A 19,167-nucleotide genomic window follows, 5' to 3' on the forward strand; every position below is an offset into this window, starting at 1 on the left:
TTCTGTTCCTGAACCATTTGGTTTGCAGAATGATGCCTGCAAGTCACGGATCAGCTTCTAAACATTGCTTAGAATTTAGATGTATATATTTAGGTTTATGTTCATCTCAACTAAGGGGCTGACTACAATGTCATTCGGAAAATTTTCCAAACTAATCAGTTTCGGAATAGTTACAGAACGAATCGGGTCCTGCGAGTCCGAATGACAGATTATGGTGCTTCCCAATATCGTTCTGTCGGACTCGCATTGACTTCAATGGGAGGCTGTGCTCTGAACGAGAACACAGGCTCCCTTTGAAAAAGGGGTTGTTGGGTAAAACCTTGCATACTGTGGCAGACATGGTGCCTGCCGCATTGTGCATGGTTGGGAAGAGGCATCCCTTGGGTACCCCCACGGGCCCCAATCAGATGCCTCCAGGTGAAGGGGGGCCCCCAACAGGCCACCAAAGACAGTTTCTGACAGCCATTTTGTCTCGGGCAGACCGAATTGGACCGGCTGTCGAATCGGTCATCGTAATTGCTTGTCCGGAAACCATGTCCATAGAGCTGTATGATTCGGCTCCGACAACCTTGGGCTGTCTGACTGACTTTCGGAACCGATTCGGACTGCCCGAACGGTTTCGGGGCATCGTGTACGATTCGTTCTGAAACAAGGGTTACAAAACAGGTTCTGCAATACCAAATCCCATTCAGAGCCTTTCTGAATGACATCGTAATCGGCCCCTAAGTGGGGTAATTTCCCTCATTGCTCATCCTCACTCTCTTGCCATAATTTTCCATCCCAAGGTGAAACAACCTACCAAGATATACTCCTTATGCCCTCTATTCAGTACAAAGTATATGGCGTGACTTGATGACTTGATGGACCCTCTATTATATGATAAAGCATATCCTTTTACTACAGAGTGCTCTAGACAACCTACATCACCTGGAGTTTCCTGAATTATATAGGGCTGCACCCTGAAGAAGCTCACCTGTGATAAATTGGGTTTCTGATTGACTGGAGTGTGAGCACTAGTCAAGTAACAGCCACAATTTCTTGCAGGATGGCCGCAAAACGTCACTAACATAACCTGTGCTTAATTCAGGGTAGGAATGTCATAAAAAGCAGTCAGATTTAACTTAGAGGCAGTATTTCTGCAGCACAAAGTAATAAAGTAAAAGCACAACACAAGAATAATCCCAAGCCAATTTGTAAAAATTAGAGTAAATGTTAATATATTATTTGACACTAAAATGACCAGATCCAAACAGTGGAACTGGAGTTATGAATTTCAAAAGTTTTAAGTGAAATCTAGGTCCTAAAGATGAAATCGCTAACTGCAGCCATCTGGTCACGCAAGACCGGGTTAAAGTCGAAAGTTAAGGCTGACCGCGATGGAGCGTGGTTCAGATACAAGAAGTGTATTGGGCCCACAGAGCTCCTACCTACAGACTTGTCTAAATATGACTAAGAAGGTAAAGTTCAGCGGGGTGCTTAGACAAAATATCGAGTTACAAATATCGATGTACAAGAATATTGGTTTTAAAATATTGTGACATGGAAATATCGATGTCAAGAATATTGATGTCATTCATATCGATTTGAAGGTAAGTAATATCGATTTTTAAAATGCAGAAGTCATTAATAGCGTTTGCAAAATTATAGTTGTTCAAAATATAGTTTTTAAATTAGTGTTATGTATTTTAGTATTTTTTGTAAAAGGGTGTGATGACATTTTTTGTATAAGTGTTGTTTATGTTTTTTAATGTATGTGTTACATTTTTAGTAGTTATAAAATTGTATTTAATTAAATGTGTTTTTTAGTTCTGTAACTGGTTGTGGGCTTATAGGGTCTAGGGTGGGAAGTAAATTAATTATAATAAAGTAACGATATTTTTATATATAAAACTATTTATTTAATTGTGTGTTAATTGTGATATATATTTTTTGGGGTACATTTTATGTGTGGACAGTGGGGTTTGTAGGGGTAAAGGGTGAGAAATAGGGTATTTTTATTTAAATAATAATTAGTTTTTAATTAGTTTTAATGAATTAATTGAGATTTAATTATGTTCTTTGTTTAAATATAAGTTGTAGGCGCAGGTTCTGGGTTTATAGGGGTAGAGGGTGGGAAGTTAAATAAGTTTAATGATTTACAATGTGGATTCTAATTAATTTTACTTGTTTAATTGATTAATTATGTTTGTTTTGAAAATATGTTTTTTTTTCCGGTGTGTTATGAGCTTTGTAGGGATATAGGGTGGGAAGTAAATTAATAACTAAGCAATTAATAATTATCTTTTTATTTGATAATTATTAATTTAATAATTAATTATGTTATGTGTTTGAATACTTTTTGGTTAAATGTTATGAGCGTGTTGTGTGCTTTGTGGGGATTTTTGTGGGAAGTACATTAATTATAATTAATCAATATTTAAATGTAATGAATGAAAATTAGTTTGTTGATAAATAATTATGTTAATACTGTAAAGGATATTTTAGTTGCAGGTTGTGAGTTTTGTGGTGTAATAGGGTAGAAAGTATATACACCTAATGTATGTAATCATTAAAGTTTTTGTTAATAAATAATTTCTAAATACAAATATTTGTTTGCCTGACATTTATGTTTGTATTTTACTTACATTAACATTTGTAGGTATTTGTGATTCATATTTAAGATTGTGCTATTTTAATTTTTTAAATTTTTTAATATTACATATATTTGTATTTTATTTTTCAACATATTTATATATTTTTTCATTTAGTTAGTTAATAAAATAATTGTATTTTGTTTTGTTTTTAACATTGAACAGACTGGAGTGTGAATAGTAAATTTTGTCCCTCCATAGCCATCACTTTCCTACTGTTGCACTTATTGGAGTGGGAATAGTAAATTGTACCCCTCCGCAACCCAACTCTATCCCTACTGTTGTACTGACTGGAGTGGGAATAGTAAACTTTACCCCTCCGCAATCCAACACTTTCCCAACTGTTGTACTGACTGCAGTAGGAATAGCACCTTTTACCCCTTCGCAATCCAACGCTTTCCCTACTGTACTACTGACTGAAGTGGGAATAATAAATTGTACCCCTCCACAATTCAACACTTTCCCTACTGTTGAACCGAGTGGAGTGGGAATAGTACATTTTACCCCTCTGCTATCCAACATTTTCCCTACTGTTGCACTTATTAGAGTGGGAATAGTACATTTTACCCCTCCACAATCTAACACTTTACCTTCTGTTGGAGTAATTAGAGTGGGAATACTGAATTTATCTCATCTCACTCCAACAGTTTTGCTACTGTTGTACTGGCTGGAATGGGTACAGCAGTAAATATTACTTATCCGCAATCCAACGTTTTTACTGATGTTGCTTTTATTGGAGGGAGATTTGTAAATTTTAACTAGATTTATTATTTTTGCATTGTGTGACGTGGAAGGAGTACATTTTTTATCTATTAATTTTAATAGTTTGCGTAGTTTGGTATAAATTGTAGTTGGAACAGTATATGCATTACATTTTATATTTTATAATTTATTTCAAACTGCTATAATATATATTAATATGTTTTTGTTTATTTAAAATTATAATATTTTAAATTAATAATGTTTTTTATGTGTAAAATAATTTTTGCTACATTTAAAGAATTTTAAAATGTTTATTTTGGTTAGTTATAATGTTTAAAAAAAAGGGCTCCGAATTGGATTCAGGTTTGGCGAATCCGATCTGGAATACCTGTTTCCAATCGACTCATTCCCAGTTTCGAACTACCAAGTACGATGCCTGGAAACCGTTTGGGTTGACCGAATCGATTCTGGAAGGCATTCAGAGAGGTTGAGCCTCTTTGTAGTTGATTCTTACAGCTCTATGGACTTGGTTAATGAACGAGTGAATACAATGACCAATTCTTACAGCTTTTCCGAATCGGTTTTGCCTGAAACAAAACAGCTGCCAGAATCTGTCTTTGGGGGCCCGCAGCAGGTCCTTCTTCACCCAGGGCCCTCTGATTCAGGCCTGTGGGGTACCCATGGGTCCCCCTTCCCCACCATGCACAGTGTGGCAGGCACAATGAGATGCTTGCCACATGGTGCAAGGTTTCCCCCCCATCCCTTTCATCAAAAGGAGCCTGTTTTCAGGTTCGGAACACAGTCTCCCATTGAAGTCAATGGGAGTCCGACCGAATCGTATCTGGATGCATACGGATGCATCATACTCGTTCAGTCAGACTCCCTAGATCTGAGTCGTACGGAAAGCATTCCTAAACCGATGCGGTCGGTATCTTTCCAAACGAGATCGGAATCAGGCCCTTATGTTAATGATATATATATATCCCTAGGGATTCCAGTGTTCCTTCAGGAGGGAAGGCATGGTGCCTGCCATATAGTGCAGGGATATTCCAAGGTGTATTTTTTTGTTCTGCGGCATGTGCTGCAGCTTGCAGCACATGCTGCACTACAAAATATACACTTTGCGACTGCCTTTAAGGCAGTCGCATTGTAACTAGCAGGGCGGGAGGCCTGACGGCTAGTTAGGCGGTCCCGTTCCTAATATGGTGGCGTTTGGACAAAAGTCTGACCGCCATCATAATGAGGCCCTCAGTCTCCAAAATAAAAGTGGAAAACTCCAGCAGGACGAGGCTGAGGGCCATAGTTGAAGACCATTCCACAAGGTCAGATACCCTTTCGCGAAGCACCACTTAAAATGATTTGCTGCTGCGAAGGAGAACATAGCGGGAGAGGCTGCAAAGTCAAGCTGATGAGCAATGCACCTAGGCGGATTGGCGACCAGTGTGGTCCCAGTCTCCTTCTGGTTCTCAGAGCACTATTTGGGCAAATTTTGCTTAAAGTCGTAGGTTTGGAAATTGCCCATCTTTAGCACCACAACCAAGGGTCCAGGACTAGTGGGAAACCTCTTGGTGGTTATGGATTCACCCAGGCTAGATCCAGGTGCAAGATGGTGCGAGCCTGATATGTCTCTGTGGGTATGAACGGGAGGTCAGAAAACTACCTCTTGGAGTCACTTCTGGTAGTCCTGGTGGCAGGTGAAGGTGCAGGGCGCTAGCCTCCAAGGATTCAAGGAAGGCTCCAGGCAGCAAAACACTCCTTCCAGGTGCAGCAGCAGTTTGGCAGAGTGCAAAGCAGGTCACAGCAGCAGGCAGTCTTCAGAGTCCTTCCGCAGGTCCAGTAGTGAACTGAAGAGTGGATCTGAAGGTCCTACATAATGGTCTTCTTCTGGAAATTGGAAGAGGCTGGAAAGTTTATTTGAAGTATATGAATGTCCTGACTCCCCAGCCCTGGCGCCTAGCAGGCTGAAGTGACAATGCAGGGTTGTTAGGCCTGTTGTGTGGTGTAAATGGGGCTGTGCTTAGCTTCGCCCCATCCTGCCAATTGATGGCCCATTGAGGCACACTTAATCCCTCTATTGTGCGACTGTCTGAGAGGCATTCACAAAGTCTGCCAACTACACACAATCATCTGACCAAAGACAGGCTGCAGGCACAAAGGGCAGGAAAATGTTGCCTTCTAAAAGTGGGATTTTCAAAACTGTAACGAAAAATCAGAATTTACCATTAAACTTGATATATGTATCTGCTCCCAATTGGAAATTACACTTATTAAGGGGCTTATTAAGATATCAGTTGGATTTGCCTCCGACCGTCTCAGACATGGGACTGACCAACATGAGGTCGACTGTTCTGTCTGCGTGATTACAATGCAACTGAACACTGTTTGATCGGATTCCCAATATTCTCAATGGGAGCCTGTGTTATAGCCGCAAACCTGCCATAATACAGGCTCCTATAGAGAAATGGGGGTGTTTGTAAAACACTGCACCCTGTGGCAGACACCCCATTCTGCTTGCCACACAGTGCAGTGTTTCACAGGGGGGGTACCCTAGGTACCCCTTCGACCACCAACTGTAGGCTGTGGAGGCAAGGGGGCCTTGCTGGGGGCCCCAAAGTCTTTTTTCAACAGCCTTTCTGAATGACCGTATGGTTTACGTTCCGACCGCCAACATCATAATCTGCTGGTTGGTCCATGAATCAACTGAGTTGGTCGGAAAGTCTCTGACCGCGTTGGAAAGCATCCGACTAGCAGCCGTAGTCTTTCTGACTGACATCGTAATCAGCACCTAAATGTAATAATGAAACCCCAATGTTATTCTATAATAGGGTAGGACCCACAATAGTGAAAAACAGGTTCAGGAGTTTTGCAACACCAGGACATGCAAAACTTGAAAGTACATGTCCAATCTTTTAATTACACAGAACCCTGCCCTAAGGGCAGCCAAGGGCCTACCGTAGAGGTGACTTGTATGTAATAAAAGGGAGTTTAAGGCTTGGCAAGGGAGTTTAAATGCCAAATCAATATGGCAGTTTAAAGCTACATGTAGGCTGCAGTGACAGGCCTAGGACATATTTAAAGGTGCACAAATAGTGCAGGTAAAATTGAAGGGTAAAAGGCAACAAGTTAAGGGGTGACCATGCTGAGATGGCCAGGTCTAATACCACCACTGTTTCATTATCAGTGAAGTCTATATTCAATATTAGAAAGCTGGATGTTGGGAGCGTCATTGAAGACCATGGTGTGAGACTTGACCAATAATACCTGGTATACACCTTGGGATCCAACATAGCAATGTTTGTCTTTCAGTTTCTCCCTTTTTAATTTAGATCATTCTTGCCTTTGAAGGCAGAATGCTCAGAAAAAAACATATGAGCCTTTACGTCCAGCCATACCATTTTTTACAGGCCCTCTCTTTTGTTATAACTCTAATTAAGAGCCTTTAACAACCAGCAATGCTGTTGACTGTGTGCTATAATTCTGCAGCGTTCCCACGAAGTCTTAGAATCAGACAACAAACTACAATGAGTTACATATCAAGGATTTGAGTCTTCATTTTTGTAGTTCAACACCAATTTCCTTGTGAGCAAAATTTTTGCAAACACCTGAGCTACCAACCCTCCCCTAAGCGAGCTGTGCTTTAGTCAATGGTCAAGTTCTGAATTAAATCTGACTGTGTTTCTTCTTGTCTTTTAAAAAAATTTCTTTCCCAGGGATTATTTTTAGTAATGGGGAGCATTGGAAACAACTTCGACGGTTCTCACTGATGACGTTGAGGAATTTTGGAATGGGGAAGAGAAGTATTGAGAAAAGGATCAAGGAGGAGGCACAGTGCCTGTTGGAAGTACTCAGAAACTCTAAAGGTTTGTACATATTATTTGAAATGCAGTTATTGTTCACATTCAAGTATTTAAAATTTCTACTTTTACAATTTTGAAAAATAAAGGAAAAGCCAACTTTGTCAGACCACAATGTGAACCACTATCACAAGGTTTAACTAATATTTTAGTGGGTTTGTTTGACTTTGTGGTTTATATTTTTTAAACACCAAATCCACACAGCAGGTATTACTATAGTAATGAAATGAGAGAAATAAAAAAATGTCATTCTATAACTTCTATGTAGGGCAATTGTTTAACTTAGAATTAAAGTAGCTAAGCTTTACAGAGCACTTCATAGGGAAATATGGCTTTTGGAACACCACTCAACCAAAGACCAATAGGAGGGAAACCCATAGTCATGAATCATCATAATTGAGATGCGGTATTGCCTAGTATAAGCCTGCAAACACACAAACATGCACCACAGAGCTAGCTGTATGTAAGCACTGGGGGTATTTTAATTGGAAGAGGTAGGTACCTCTGTCCAAGTTGGGGCCCTTGCTTCTAGTCAAGGTAAGGGGGATATACACTTTAGATAACCCATGCTCACCCCTTGGTAGTTTGGCACAAGCAGACAGGCTTATCCCAAAGGCAATGTGTAAAGTATTTGTGCCAACACTAAAAGTAGCAAAGTGAAAACATGACAAATAGACACCACACCAGTTTAGAAAAATAAAGTATCTTTATCTAAACGAAACCAGACCAAAATGGCAAAAATACAACATACATGTAGCAAAATATGACTTTAGAAACTGTTATTTATAAAATAAAGCTTGTAGCAAACAAATAGCTACACCTGGGACATAACATGACATTGTGACAGTAATAAATCCAAAGTACGGCGCTGAATTGAGGTGCACAGTGCTGGGCACGGAGTAACACAGACCCCCAAACAAACAGAACCTTGGAAAACGAAGTCTATGATGTATGGCGTCATGGAGGTGAGGCGTCAGTGCTGAGTTTGAGGCTGGCTCCCTGGTTCTGCTTACCTGGAAGGAGTGCTTGGCTTCCTGGAGCTTACTTGAACCCTCAGAGGGCAGCCCTCCTGGTAAGCCCTGCAACTTCACCTGAACCCAGGACAACCAGAGTGTCTCAAAGGTCTAGTTTGCTGACCTCCTGTTCAGTTCCACAGGGACAAAAAAGACTCCCTTTATCTTGAACCTGTACCCGGACTCTTCCTGAGTGAGTCCTCAACCCCCAAGTGTTGTCCCACCAGTCTTGGGGCCTTGGTTGTGGTGCTAAAGCTGCTCAGATGGCCAAATCCCAAAACTGATGACATAACATTTTTGGCCAGAAACTACTCTGAGAACCAGGAAGAGACTGGAACCAACCTAATTGCCTATCTGCTGAAGGTGCATAGTTGTTCGGATTGATTTCGGGGCTTCTCCTGCTACGTTCTTCTCAGCAGCAGCAAATCCTTTTCAGCGGTCCTTCGCCAAAGGGGTATTGGTATGGGTATTGTTAGATCTGGGGGTCCCTAGTTGGCAGAGGTAGGTACCAATGTCCAAATAGGGACCCTTGCTTCTAGTCAGGGTAAGGGGGATACACTCTTTAGATAACCCCTGCTCACCCCCTTGGTAGCTTGGCACGAGCAGACAGGCTTATCAAAGGCAATGTGTAAAGTATTTGTACCAACACACACAGTAACACAGTGAAAACACCACAAATGGACTCCACACCAGTTTAGAAAAAATAAACGTATTTAATCTAAACTAAACAAGACCAAAACGACAGAAATCAAACATGCACAGTTCAAGATATGATTTCAAAAGTGTTCTTAAGGTTTGCATCAAAATAATCCACAGATGCGTCACGTTTAGCCAACAGTACCTTTAGATGCAACAATGTTCCAAAACAGAAGCTGGTGCGGTGGAAAACAAGCGATGCGTCAGTCCTGAGACCCTGGGGAGGCGATGCGACAGCCCGGCTTGACGCAGAGGGCGTGTTGCGATGAATCCGGTCTGTATGGGGAGGGATGCGATATCTTGTGTGGATTCCGGTGCGTAGGTTCCGTAGGAAGCATCTCGCAAAGGCACGATGTGATGATCTCCGGGGCAGCGACGATCTCAGGTGCGGCGGCGATGCGTGGCGCAGCGCGATCTTCTCCTCTCCAGGCCCCTCAATGCGATGGCTCTGCGATGATGCTCGCAGCGACGTGATGCAGTCTGCAAGCAAGCGGTGCGGCATTCTCACCCAGCGATGACAGTCGCTGCAACGATCTCGATCTTCGCAGCAGCGGGAATTTCCTCGCACTGTCGGGGATGTGCTCCGCAAGCGAGCGATGCGTGAAAACTTGCAGATTGTCTTAGTTTCTCCTTCTCCAGCTTCCCAAACAGCAGGCAACAACTTCAAGATGCCCCTCAGTCGGATTCCAAATATACACAGAATTTCCAACTGCACATTTCTTTTATGTCTCAAATTTGAGCACTACAAACTCATATCCATTAAGCTTGTAAGGTATACTTTACTCATACCTGCTATATTTCCTTATTTTTCATTGTTTTCATTTTCATCAATATCTAAGAAAAGACACTGTACATATTGACACGCAAATACAATACAAATCTACATATATATATCACAATTCAACAATACATATAAACAATTTATAATCAGTTTTCATCACCAGACATCAATTATAAGAGGTGTTTTCTAATAACACTAATGACAAAGCTACGTCACATTACACTGAATGTTTCATCAATCACAAACTAATTTGGAAAAAGAAATTCAGAAAGCAAAAGATTTTTAAAGGACCACAAATAGATTAATTGGTCTACTGGACTTCCAAGTCAATCTCTTCTAAATATGCCGACGCGTTTATGTTACCTGAATGTAAAAGCGAGGCGCAATTCTGGCAAAAGGACTGAAACTGTTTATTTCGCGTTGTATACACATTCGAGAAGTACGAGGCACACTCTCACCGTGGCTCCAGCCCCGCCTCGATGTGTCTGGATTACGGTGTGGAGGCGGAGAGCTCCGAAGTCGACAGTGGGAGACGCCCAGCGAGAAAGCAGCGGTCGCCTGAGCTGCTGCACTGGAAGCAGGCCGCCCTGGAGCTCCGGAAGAACAGGCACATACGGAGTCTCCGTAAGGACTCCTACACGAGCCAAAACAGAGAGAGCACGCTAGTTTCCAGCGTTGGTGATAGCGCCAGCGCCAGCACTGCATTAAGCCTCCCAAGAGTGGGCTCTGACACCAGGTTACACGTAAGTGGACTACTCGAAGAGGAAGACGAGGCTGACTGCACAGAAGAGGTAAAGGGGAAGAAGGAAGGGTGTGAGTTGAAAGCCTCGGACTTATCCCCCTCGCATATGAAAGCAGCAGAAACTATCAAAGGAAACCAAAGCAAAAGTTTAGTTAAGGGCCAGGGGAAGGTGAGGAACCCCCGCAAAAGGAGAGGTAAAGGAGGAGAATCAGTTTCATGTGAGAGGCTCTCAAGGGAGGCGCCAGAAGTCTCAGAGGGCCATCAAGCTTCCACTCTACTACCCTCTGACTTGAACCCAAAAAAAACATCTTCATACCTTTCTGTTGAAGTGAAAGCAAAGAGGGGAAGAAAATGCAATAAGGCAAAACCCCCCCAGCTCCTACCTCAAAGATTACTCCTTCGCTGCGTTCATACTTTAAGGTGATCCCACAGGTGTTAGAAATAGGTCAAGACCGTTTGTTGAGTGATAATAATTCTATTGAATCAATTACTGAGATTAGTGAAATGGCATTGATGAAGCAAGATCTAGTGCCAGTCCACTCCAGCGGCATTATGGCGCAGTCTATGGAATTTGACTCCGATGCTCTACTGCATCCCAGTGCTGGGCCAGGTGAAGACCTATCAGCCCCATCAGTCCCAGACCTATTCAATAGTCAAACTGAGTCCGCAGGATCAGTTTACGAAACTGCTGCATCAGGATCTGTGGCAGCTTATGCCACAACTCCGTCTCCTGCACCCCCACTTTCCCATGCGGAAGAAGAAGAAAACAGGGGTAAAGAACTTCCAAAGATTATAGACCTGGGGAATACTGAAAACAGCCTGGAAACTGATGTGCAAATACCTCCTGAGTCTCTTTTGGCTTCTAGTCTCGCTGACGGCGGTGCTTTTCCCAGTTTTGAGGAAAATGGAGCCTTGGATCCTAGTTCCGTTCCTATTTCTGTCGCTTCATTGCAGCAGATGTTTGCAGCACTATCAGCCGAGATTAAGCGAGGCTTTGAGGAGTCTGCCTCAAACCAAAGAGAAATAAGAAGTTTCTGCGAGTCCCTAGAAGAAAAGATTGTTAGCCTCTCAGTAAGAACTCAAGCCTTAGAAGAGACAGTGGGGCAAATCTCTATGCGCGCAGAAGGCGCTCAGGAAGATATATTGAAGTTAAGAAGAGAAGACATGGCTTTATCAGAGAGAATGGAGGTTGTGGAGAACAATGCCAGACGAAGCAATATCCGCATTTTAAATGTCCCAGAAGGCAGCGAAGGCACAGACATTAGGAGCTTCATTATCTCGCTGTTAAAAGAGTCTCTTAACCTGCAGCACTCCAATGAGGACCTAGCAATGGATATACAACGTATTCACAGGGATCCATTCAGGCGCAACCCGCAGAGGACCAAACCGAGGAAAATTCTTGTAAACTTCCACACGTATACTTTGAAAGAGCAAATTTTGAACCTCGCCCTAAAGCAAAAATCTTTAGCAGGCAAAGGATTCAATTTCCAAATACGCTCGGACCTGTCTAGATTTACTCTCGACAAACAGTGGGAGCTGGGCAGGAGAATGGATGCTTTTCGAAGGTGTGATTCGAAGATGCTTTTCGAAGGTGTGATTCCAGGGTGATCTAATTTTCTGTAGTCTGGTTAGCTCTTCTAATACCAGTCTTTCCTTTGTTCTCTGGGGTCAGAGAGGCCTTGGATTGTTCAGAACCAGTTCAGGTCAGTTCCTGAGCACTTTGTTTTTCTGTCTTCTCCTTTCCTTTCAGAGAGAGGGGCAGGGTTGTAAGCCGCCCAGCACGAGTTGGAGCCAGCATTGTGAAAGGCAGGCACATCCCTGTTCAGGCCCAGGTGCTATCCCCTCCCACCACTCAAGATGCAGATGCAGTCATTCAGCCTAGTGCTGACTCATCCAGCCTCCTGGGGGCTCCCCAGCCACTGTCACTCACAAACCAGACAGTCAATTCACAAACAGGCCAAGGCACACAGAAAGGTCAGACAAGAGAACAGCCACTTTCTAAAAGTGCTGTTCTCAAACACAGGATTTTAAAAAAAACATCCTTCCTAAAAGATTTGTTATTAAATTCGGAGTTCAGGGATACCAGACTTTAATTTTCCATCTTGCACCTATGGGAAGATATGTGGGTAAACATTATACTCCGCATTCCCCATTATAGCCTATGGGCAAGATAGCCCTCTCAGTAGTGAAAAACGAAAATGGCTGTAATCCACTACCAGAGCATGTCACACACACTGGTACGTGCTCTACCTTTCACATACACTGCACCCTGCCCAGGGGGGTAACTTGGGCCTTTCTTAGGGGTGGCCAATGTGTACAGAAAGGGAAGGGTTAGGCCTGGTCATTGGGGGCACTGGCCAGGTTGACATGGCAGTTCACAGACTGAGCACAGGCACTGCGGTGGCAGGCCTGAGACACCAGGGCTACTCCTGTGGGTGGCACAAATATTGCTGCAGGCCCACTAGTAGCATTTGACTTACCAACCCTGGCACACTCAGTTCACTTTACTCGGGCCTTACTGGTAAACAAATATGCCAATCATGGATAACCAATCACAATAACAATTTCTACAGAGAGCATATGCACTTTAGCACTGATCAGCAGTGGTAAAGTGCCCAGAGTCCTATTGCCAACAACCACAGGTCAGGAAAAATAAGAGAGGAAGACACAAAAAGTTTTTGAGGATAACCCTGGTAAAAGGGCCATTTCCAACAGGTATGGTATGGGTATTTTCGACTTCCAAGAAAGAGACTACATCTGAATGTAGACATCTTTATCGCGTCTTAAACTCAAGGCTTCCCGACAATGAAGCTCCATCCCTGGACATCTCCTACAGCCTTGCCCTGCTGAACCTTACCTTCTGAGAACACTTTTTCTCAAAATGTATTTTAAGTCCGAAGGTAAGCAAAGATTGGGCCCAATCCACTTCTTGTATCCGAATTAAGCTCTATCTGGGTCAGCCATATTTTTCAACTTTGACCTGGTCTTGCGCTACTAGATGTCCACTGTTGTGGCTTTGACCTTTTAGGCCCTAGTTTTTACTTAAAACTTAAAAAATGCATAACCCCCTGTTCTAATGATTGGAGTTTGTCATTTTGGTGACATTTATTAAAATGTACTATATGTTTCTAAATTGGTGTGGAATTTTTCTTGTGTTGTGTTAACACATTATTCTGTTTTTTGCTGCAGAAATATTTTACCCTTTGCTCCTTCATTAAGCCTGACCGTTTTCTTGTGCCAAACTGCCCTGGGTTAAGCACAGATTAATTTAGTGACTATATGTAGTTCATCCTGCAGAGGGTTTTGGCTGTGCCTCACAACCCAGGCAACAGAAACCTCATTTCTCAAGGTGGTAGCTGTCCCTCAGTCAAGTTGACTCAGCATTGACCCAGCATTGGAACTTGAAAAGCTCAGAAACCGAGGTAAAAACATTCTTGGTTTACATGTTTTGCTGTCTAACAATCATGCTGTAACTCAGAGAAATATCTGATTACATAAATGCATTTTGGACAAGGCAATTGCATAAAATCAGATGGTTCGACAGTGCAGCTGTTCATGCTATGGTCCCAGAGATTACAAAAAAATAAGAGAGTTGTTGTTTGACTGGTTTTCCTAGGAATTAACTGATGGTGGAAGAAGTGAGAAGGCACCTAGGGCCAGATGTACGAGCATTTTATTTTGCGCCTCGCAATTTGTGACTAATTGTGAGTCGCAATTTGCGAAGCGCAAAATAAAATGTACAACAGTGTGTTTAACAATTCCCAAATTGCGAGGCTTATTAATATTAATGAGCCTCTCGCAATTTGCAAGCCCATTGGAAATGACAGGCCCTCCCAGGGATGGTGGCCTGCTGGGCTTAGCAGACCACCATGTCTGGGACCTTGGAATCATATTTTCACACCGCACCAGTAAACCGTGTGGGAGGTATGATTCCACTCTTCTGAACTGAGCTTTCTGGGGTCACTGGTCTATCCGGTGCCATCCTTCTCGACCCGGCCAACGCAAAATGGATGCTGCAGACCAGAGACACATTTCTGCCCTACTGCTGCTGAGACAAGCACCAGCAAAGGAAGACAGTATATTAGTCATCCTGTCACAGAGAGGTGTGACCGCCTTATACAGGATTTAGTGTATTTGGTCTGGGTGGGAGCACTCTGAGAGTGCCTGAAAGTCTGTACCTGGGGCACATTTGGTGTCCCTGTGCGTAGTCCACCTCAAACCAGTTATGGGAGCCATTTGGCTCCTGCTCTGGCCCAAACTGAACAATGGACATGGGAGTAACCTCCCCTCTGTCCTGCCCCACCCCTAGGAGGGTCCCCTGAATCTGTCCAACTCTCTCCTGTGGGTACAAAAGGGCTTACCTGACTGTAGCACTTTAGATTTTATGTGGACAAATTTCTACAAGAAGAAACCATAGACCTTCGACCGTCTGGACACTCTGGACTTCGCTGGACTTCGACTGGGCCTGACTTTGTCCCCCTCTCAGTCCAAAGCTTTGTCTGTGCCCTTGCTCCATACAGGCTCTGTGCAGGACCTGTGGTGCACTAAGGACAACTGAAGAGTCTCCCTTGGGGTGAAGGAGTCACTCCTCTGCATTTGCAGACACCTCAACGCAACTGACCGGTCTGCTGCTCCTGAGCTCCTGCAGACTCTGAAAATTCCAGCAACACAGGAGGAAAGTTACAAAGGTCGCTGAGGTTGGCCTGCCCTCTCAGCAAGTTTGAGCCCAGTATCCCTTGTGGAGACTGCATTACACGAACCCCTATGTACAGAATCTGTTTGCAAGTGCATATGCTTGTTGGCAATTCTCAAGCTTGTGAATTAGATTCAGTGTAGTCCTGACCCTGAGCAGCATTTCCACCAAAGAACTCTGGCCTCCTCCCACCGAGTGCTCCGTTGGCTTGTACTTTGTAATCTTGCTTGAGGTCCCCTAATTACTCCTGGTCATTCGCCCTATGAGTCCTCCTGAGGGCCATCTTGGTTTCTCTTGGGCTTCTCTTGGGCTTTCTTGGTTGCTCCAGATGTTCCCTGACTCTTCATTGCTTGGAGAGTCCCCAGAACCTTGCTGGTCTTCACCGTAACCTGCTTGACCTAACTTCGTCAATGTCTCCTGGTCCTCGTGGCTGCAGAGTCAGGCATCCCTTCTTCGCACCTGAAGCACTCGACATTGGTGGGCATTCATCTACTGAGCCCCTGGTCACTCTGAAGTGACCCAGACTCTGTTCCCTCTGCTTCCAGGTTCCTTCCTTCCAGAATCCAGCTTTGGATTCCACCAGACCCTTCTTCACTTTCACGACAGCAGGACTTCTTTGAAGCCTTCCGTAGAGAATGAACTGGTGCCATCAGTTCCCGTCCACACAGACATCTCCCAGGACCGCTGTGATAGAATGGCTGGTTTCTTCCACTCCAAGATCTCGAAAATGTATTCCTCCCTGGAAACCATCAACGTTGAGACCCTCAAATCAGTTTCTCCCAAGCCCCCCCTTTCCTTTAACAATTCTGTAACCCCAGAGGAGGCAGGCAATTTACATGCCTTTCCCCCCATCACAAGAGTAAAGGGACCGCCTGGTAGGTGGAATCACCTCTGGCACGTTGTTGGAGCCCCATCGACTGAAGTGGTCAAACCACTTTTTGAAAAGCCCTCCCTGGGTTCTGCTGAACTAAAAAATTACCACCCCATCTCCTTACTACCAGTCCCAGGAAAAGTTCTGGAGAAACATTTGACATATCACCTGTCTAAGTCCCATCATTCGACCCCCTTACTCAGGAGCTTACATTGGCTCCCGATAAAACAACGAGCCAGGTTTAAGCTAGGGTGCTTGACTTTTCAAGCAAGAGCGGGTACAGCCCCTGCCTTCATCAATTCGGCAATTTCTCCCTATGTTCCTTCTAGGGACCTCCGCTCCTCTAGCCTAGCCTTACTAACTATGCCCCGGTATAAAAAGAAGCGGGCAGGGGGGCAGAAGTTTGCCGTACTTGCTCCCACCTTCTGGAATGACCTCCCCCTATCTTTAAGACTCTCTTCCTCCTACATGGAGTTTCGGAGGTCACTAAAAACGTTATTATTCCAGCAGGCTTTTGGCACCTAGCTCTCTTATCTTTATTAGCTCTCTTATTCCATTCTTCTAGGGACCTCACCAGCGCCATGAAACTGACTCAGTGTACGTGCGCTCTACAAGTTTTTTTAAATTCAAATTAAATTCAATTCACCGCAGTTATTATCTGGGGGAACATCAGCTGCTTGATGGATTGCAGCATGGTTTTAGAAGTGATCATATCACGAAGACCGCGTTAAACCGCCGTTATTAACAACATTTGCATGCAGGTTGACGCTGGTCATACTACACTATTGATTCTTCTTGACCTTATGGCGGCCTGTGGTACTATATTCCCCCTGAGACTGGTGGACCGGCTTAAGGAAATGGGGGTTGGGGGTCTGGCCCTTAAGCTCCTCACCTCATTCCTAAATGATCAAGCCCTAATAGTAAAGATGGATCAATTCTACTCGGCCCCAAACAATCTGTCTTGTGGAGTCCCTCAGGCTCCTCATTGAGTCTGACTCTTTTTAACATTTATGTTGCTCCCTTGGCCAGCGTTGTTAGATCCTTTGGATTGGAGGTGCTGTGCTATGGTGACGACACCCAAATTATGGTGTCTATCACCAACAGCTTGGAGGCATCTGCCACCAATTTTAAAAACTGCATGCAAGCAGTCTCCTGCTGGATGGTAGAGAACTATCTCAGACTTAACGGGGACAAAGCAGAGGTTTTGCTCCGTGGAAAACAACAGCATATCTGGTCCAACGCCTGGTGGCCTTACGCACTTGGCTCCTGCCTTTGCCCTGTGTCCCTAAGAAAAAATCTCGGTGTTATAGTGGAGAAATCCCTCTCCCTGGGCCCCCAGATCAACAGAACTGCATCCACCTGCTTTAAGACCATCAGGATTCTCCAGAAAATTTCTCAATTTACTTCTTTTACCTCTTGAAAGCATGCAGTCATCGCCTTAGTGTTCTCTAGGCTGGATTATTGTAATGCCCTCTATTTGGGCATTAACAAAGGGCTTGTTCATCATCTGCAGCTGGTACAGAACCCTGTGGCCAGGCTCGTGATGGGCCTTCCTAAACTCCATTAAGTCTCAGCTGCTGTCAGTGAGTTGCATTGGCTTCTTTTAAACCGGAGAATTCTGTTTAAGGCTCTATGTCTTACTAACAAGGCTTTCTATAATCAAGGTTCGGAAGGTATTAAAGGCTCTTCCAAAGATATGTTCCTACCAAGCAGCGAAGATCTGCCACTATAAATCTGTTGGTACTCCATAGGTATAAGAGAGCCTGATGGGGATGCCAAGCCTTCTCCATTGCCGCTGCTAGGCTCTGCAATTCCCTCCCCTCCTCTATTTCTGGGCAAGTGTCTCGCTCTCTTTTCCGCAAGGCCCTGAAATCTTGGCTCTTTACCAGTCTATTAGCATGAGCCCAATATGTATCTCTGTCTGATGGCCCTGGTTGCAGCGCCTTAATGCCTCTGGGCAAAGTTTGCGCTTGATAAGGCTAATATTCATTCATTATGGATGTTGGTGCACATTATTTCTCACAAATACTTCAAAGTGATCTGAAAGTCCTGGTTTATAATGAAAACAAGCAGGAAAATAATTGTGTTGTGGATATTAATAATGTATTCCGGAGAATTACTGGAAGTTTCAGAATGGAAATCTTCAAAACATTAAACATCGTAAGTCTTAAGGATTTCCTTAAGTAGGGTGGAGGAAGATTTTGCTCACAAATACGTTTAGATGAATTACCATAGCATGGAATCACAATTGTCCAGGGAGTTACCCTCATGTTATGCATTGTGTCCTTTATGTATTGAACAATGACTTTTTCTGAGTTTAAGCTTTATAAGTTTCTTGTTTGTAGATAGAGGTGGATGCAGGACTATAGTTTGTCAATGACTGAAAAGAACATGGATCAGAGCATTATGCAAAATATTAGTAAATTAGCTGATGATTATGGGCTAGTGCACTTTCTTTTAGCACAAAAGTAATGTAAGATGATATGTGTGCTCAATATAACAAGAACAATGCTCGATTGTGCAAAAGGTATAGTTTATGTGCTTTGTAAACATTTTAATATAAACAAAATTTTACAGCCTTTACATACTGATCCTGTTAACAAGATTACGTAATTAAAGGAAGTCAAGATCATTGAACTATGGGAACTCATTGGCCAAACCATCTGTGCATGTCTGTGACAAGTTTTCACATTCAGTGGGAGGTGACAGCAGTCACACCCCTGAACTTCATTCAACATATTGCAGCCAAGACTTGCTTAGCTTAAACAGACTGCATGTACAATTAACTTAGGCCCTTTGTTCATAAATTCTTTAGAATACTTTCAAACTCTGCACAGTGAGCCAAAGTAGTTCAGAGAATGAGGGAACAAAAGCTCACTATATAATATCCTGTAATTTGGCCTTCAGAAAGTGACATCACTTCCTAAACTTCAATGTGAAACCCATTATTTTTTCTTTGAAAAACATCATGATGCTCTTTTTATCACTGACTCTTGGCTGGGGGGGCTCCAATCCTTACTTGGAAATTGCTGAATGTGACCAGGCGGGAAAGAGGAGAGGGGGTGTGAGAAATATATATAACTCTGTCAACCTGTGTATTGTGATCTAGCTGTATTTCATATTGGTAGAAATCCTTCTCTGCCAACGTCACCTTTCACCTTCTTCAATTACTTTTTGTATTCTCG

General features: G+C 43.4%; 1 protein-coding gene across 3 annotated transcripts in view; it reads left to right on the forward strand.

Annotated features, from left to right (window-relative positions):
* LOC147692367 (cytochrome P450 2G1-like) overlaps positions 1 to 19,167 on the forward strand; it is a 518,353-nt gene that overhangs the window by 316,707 nt on the left and 182,479 nt on the right. For all 3 annotated transcript variants that reach the window (XM_086938591.1, XM_086938592.1, XM_086938590.1), the window contains exon 4: positions 7,043 to 7,192. In XM_086938591.1, coding sequence (XP_086794717.1) covers positions 7,043 to 7,192 — 150 coding nt within the window. The remainder of the gene's footprint in view (positions 1 to 7,042; positions 7,193 to 19,167) is intronic.

The sequence above is a fragment of the Lissotriton vulgaris genome, chromosome 9 (assembly GCF_964263255.1).
Source record: "Lissotriton vulgaris chromosome 9, aLisVul1.2, whole genome shotgun sequence".
In the NCBI taxonomy this organism is placed as follows: domain Eukaryota; kingdom Metazoa; phylum Chordata; class Amphibia; order Caudata; family Salamandridae; genus Lissotriton; species Lissotriton vulgaris.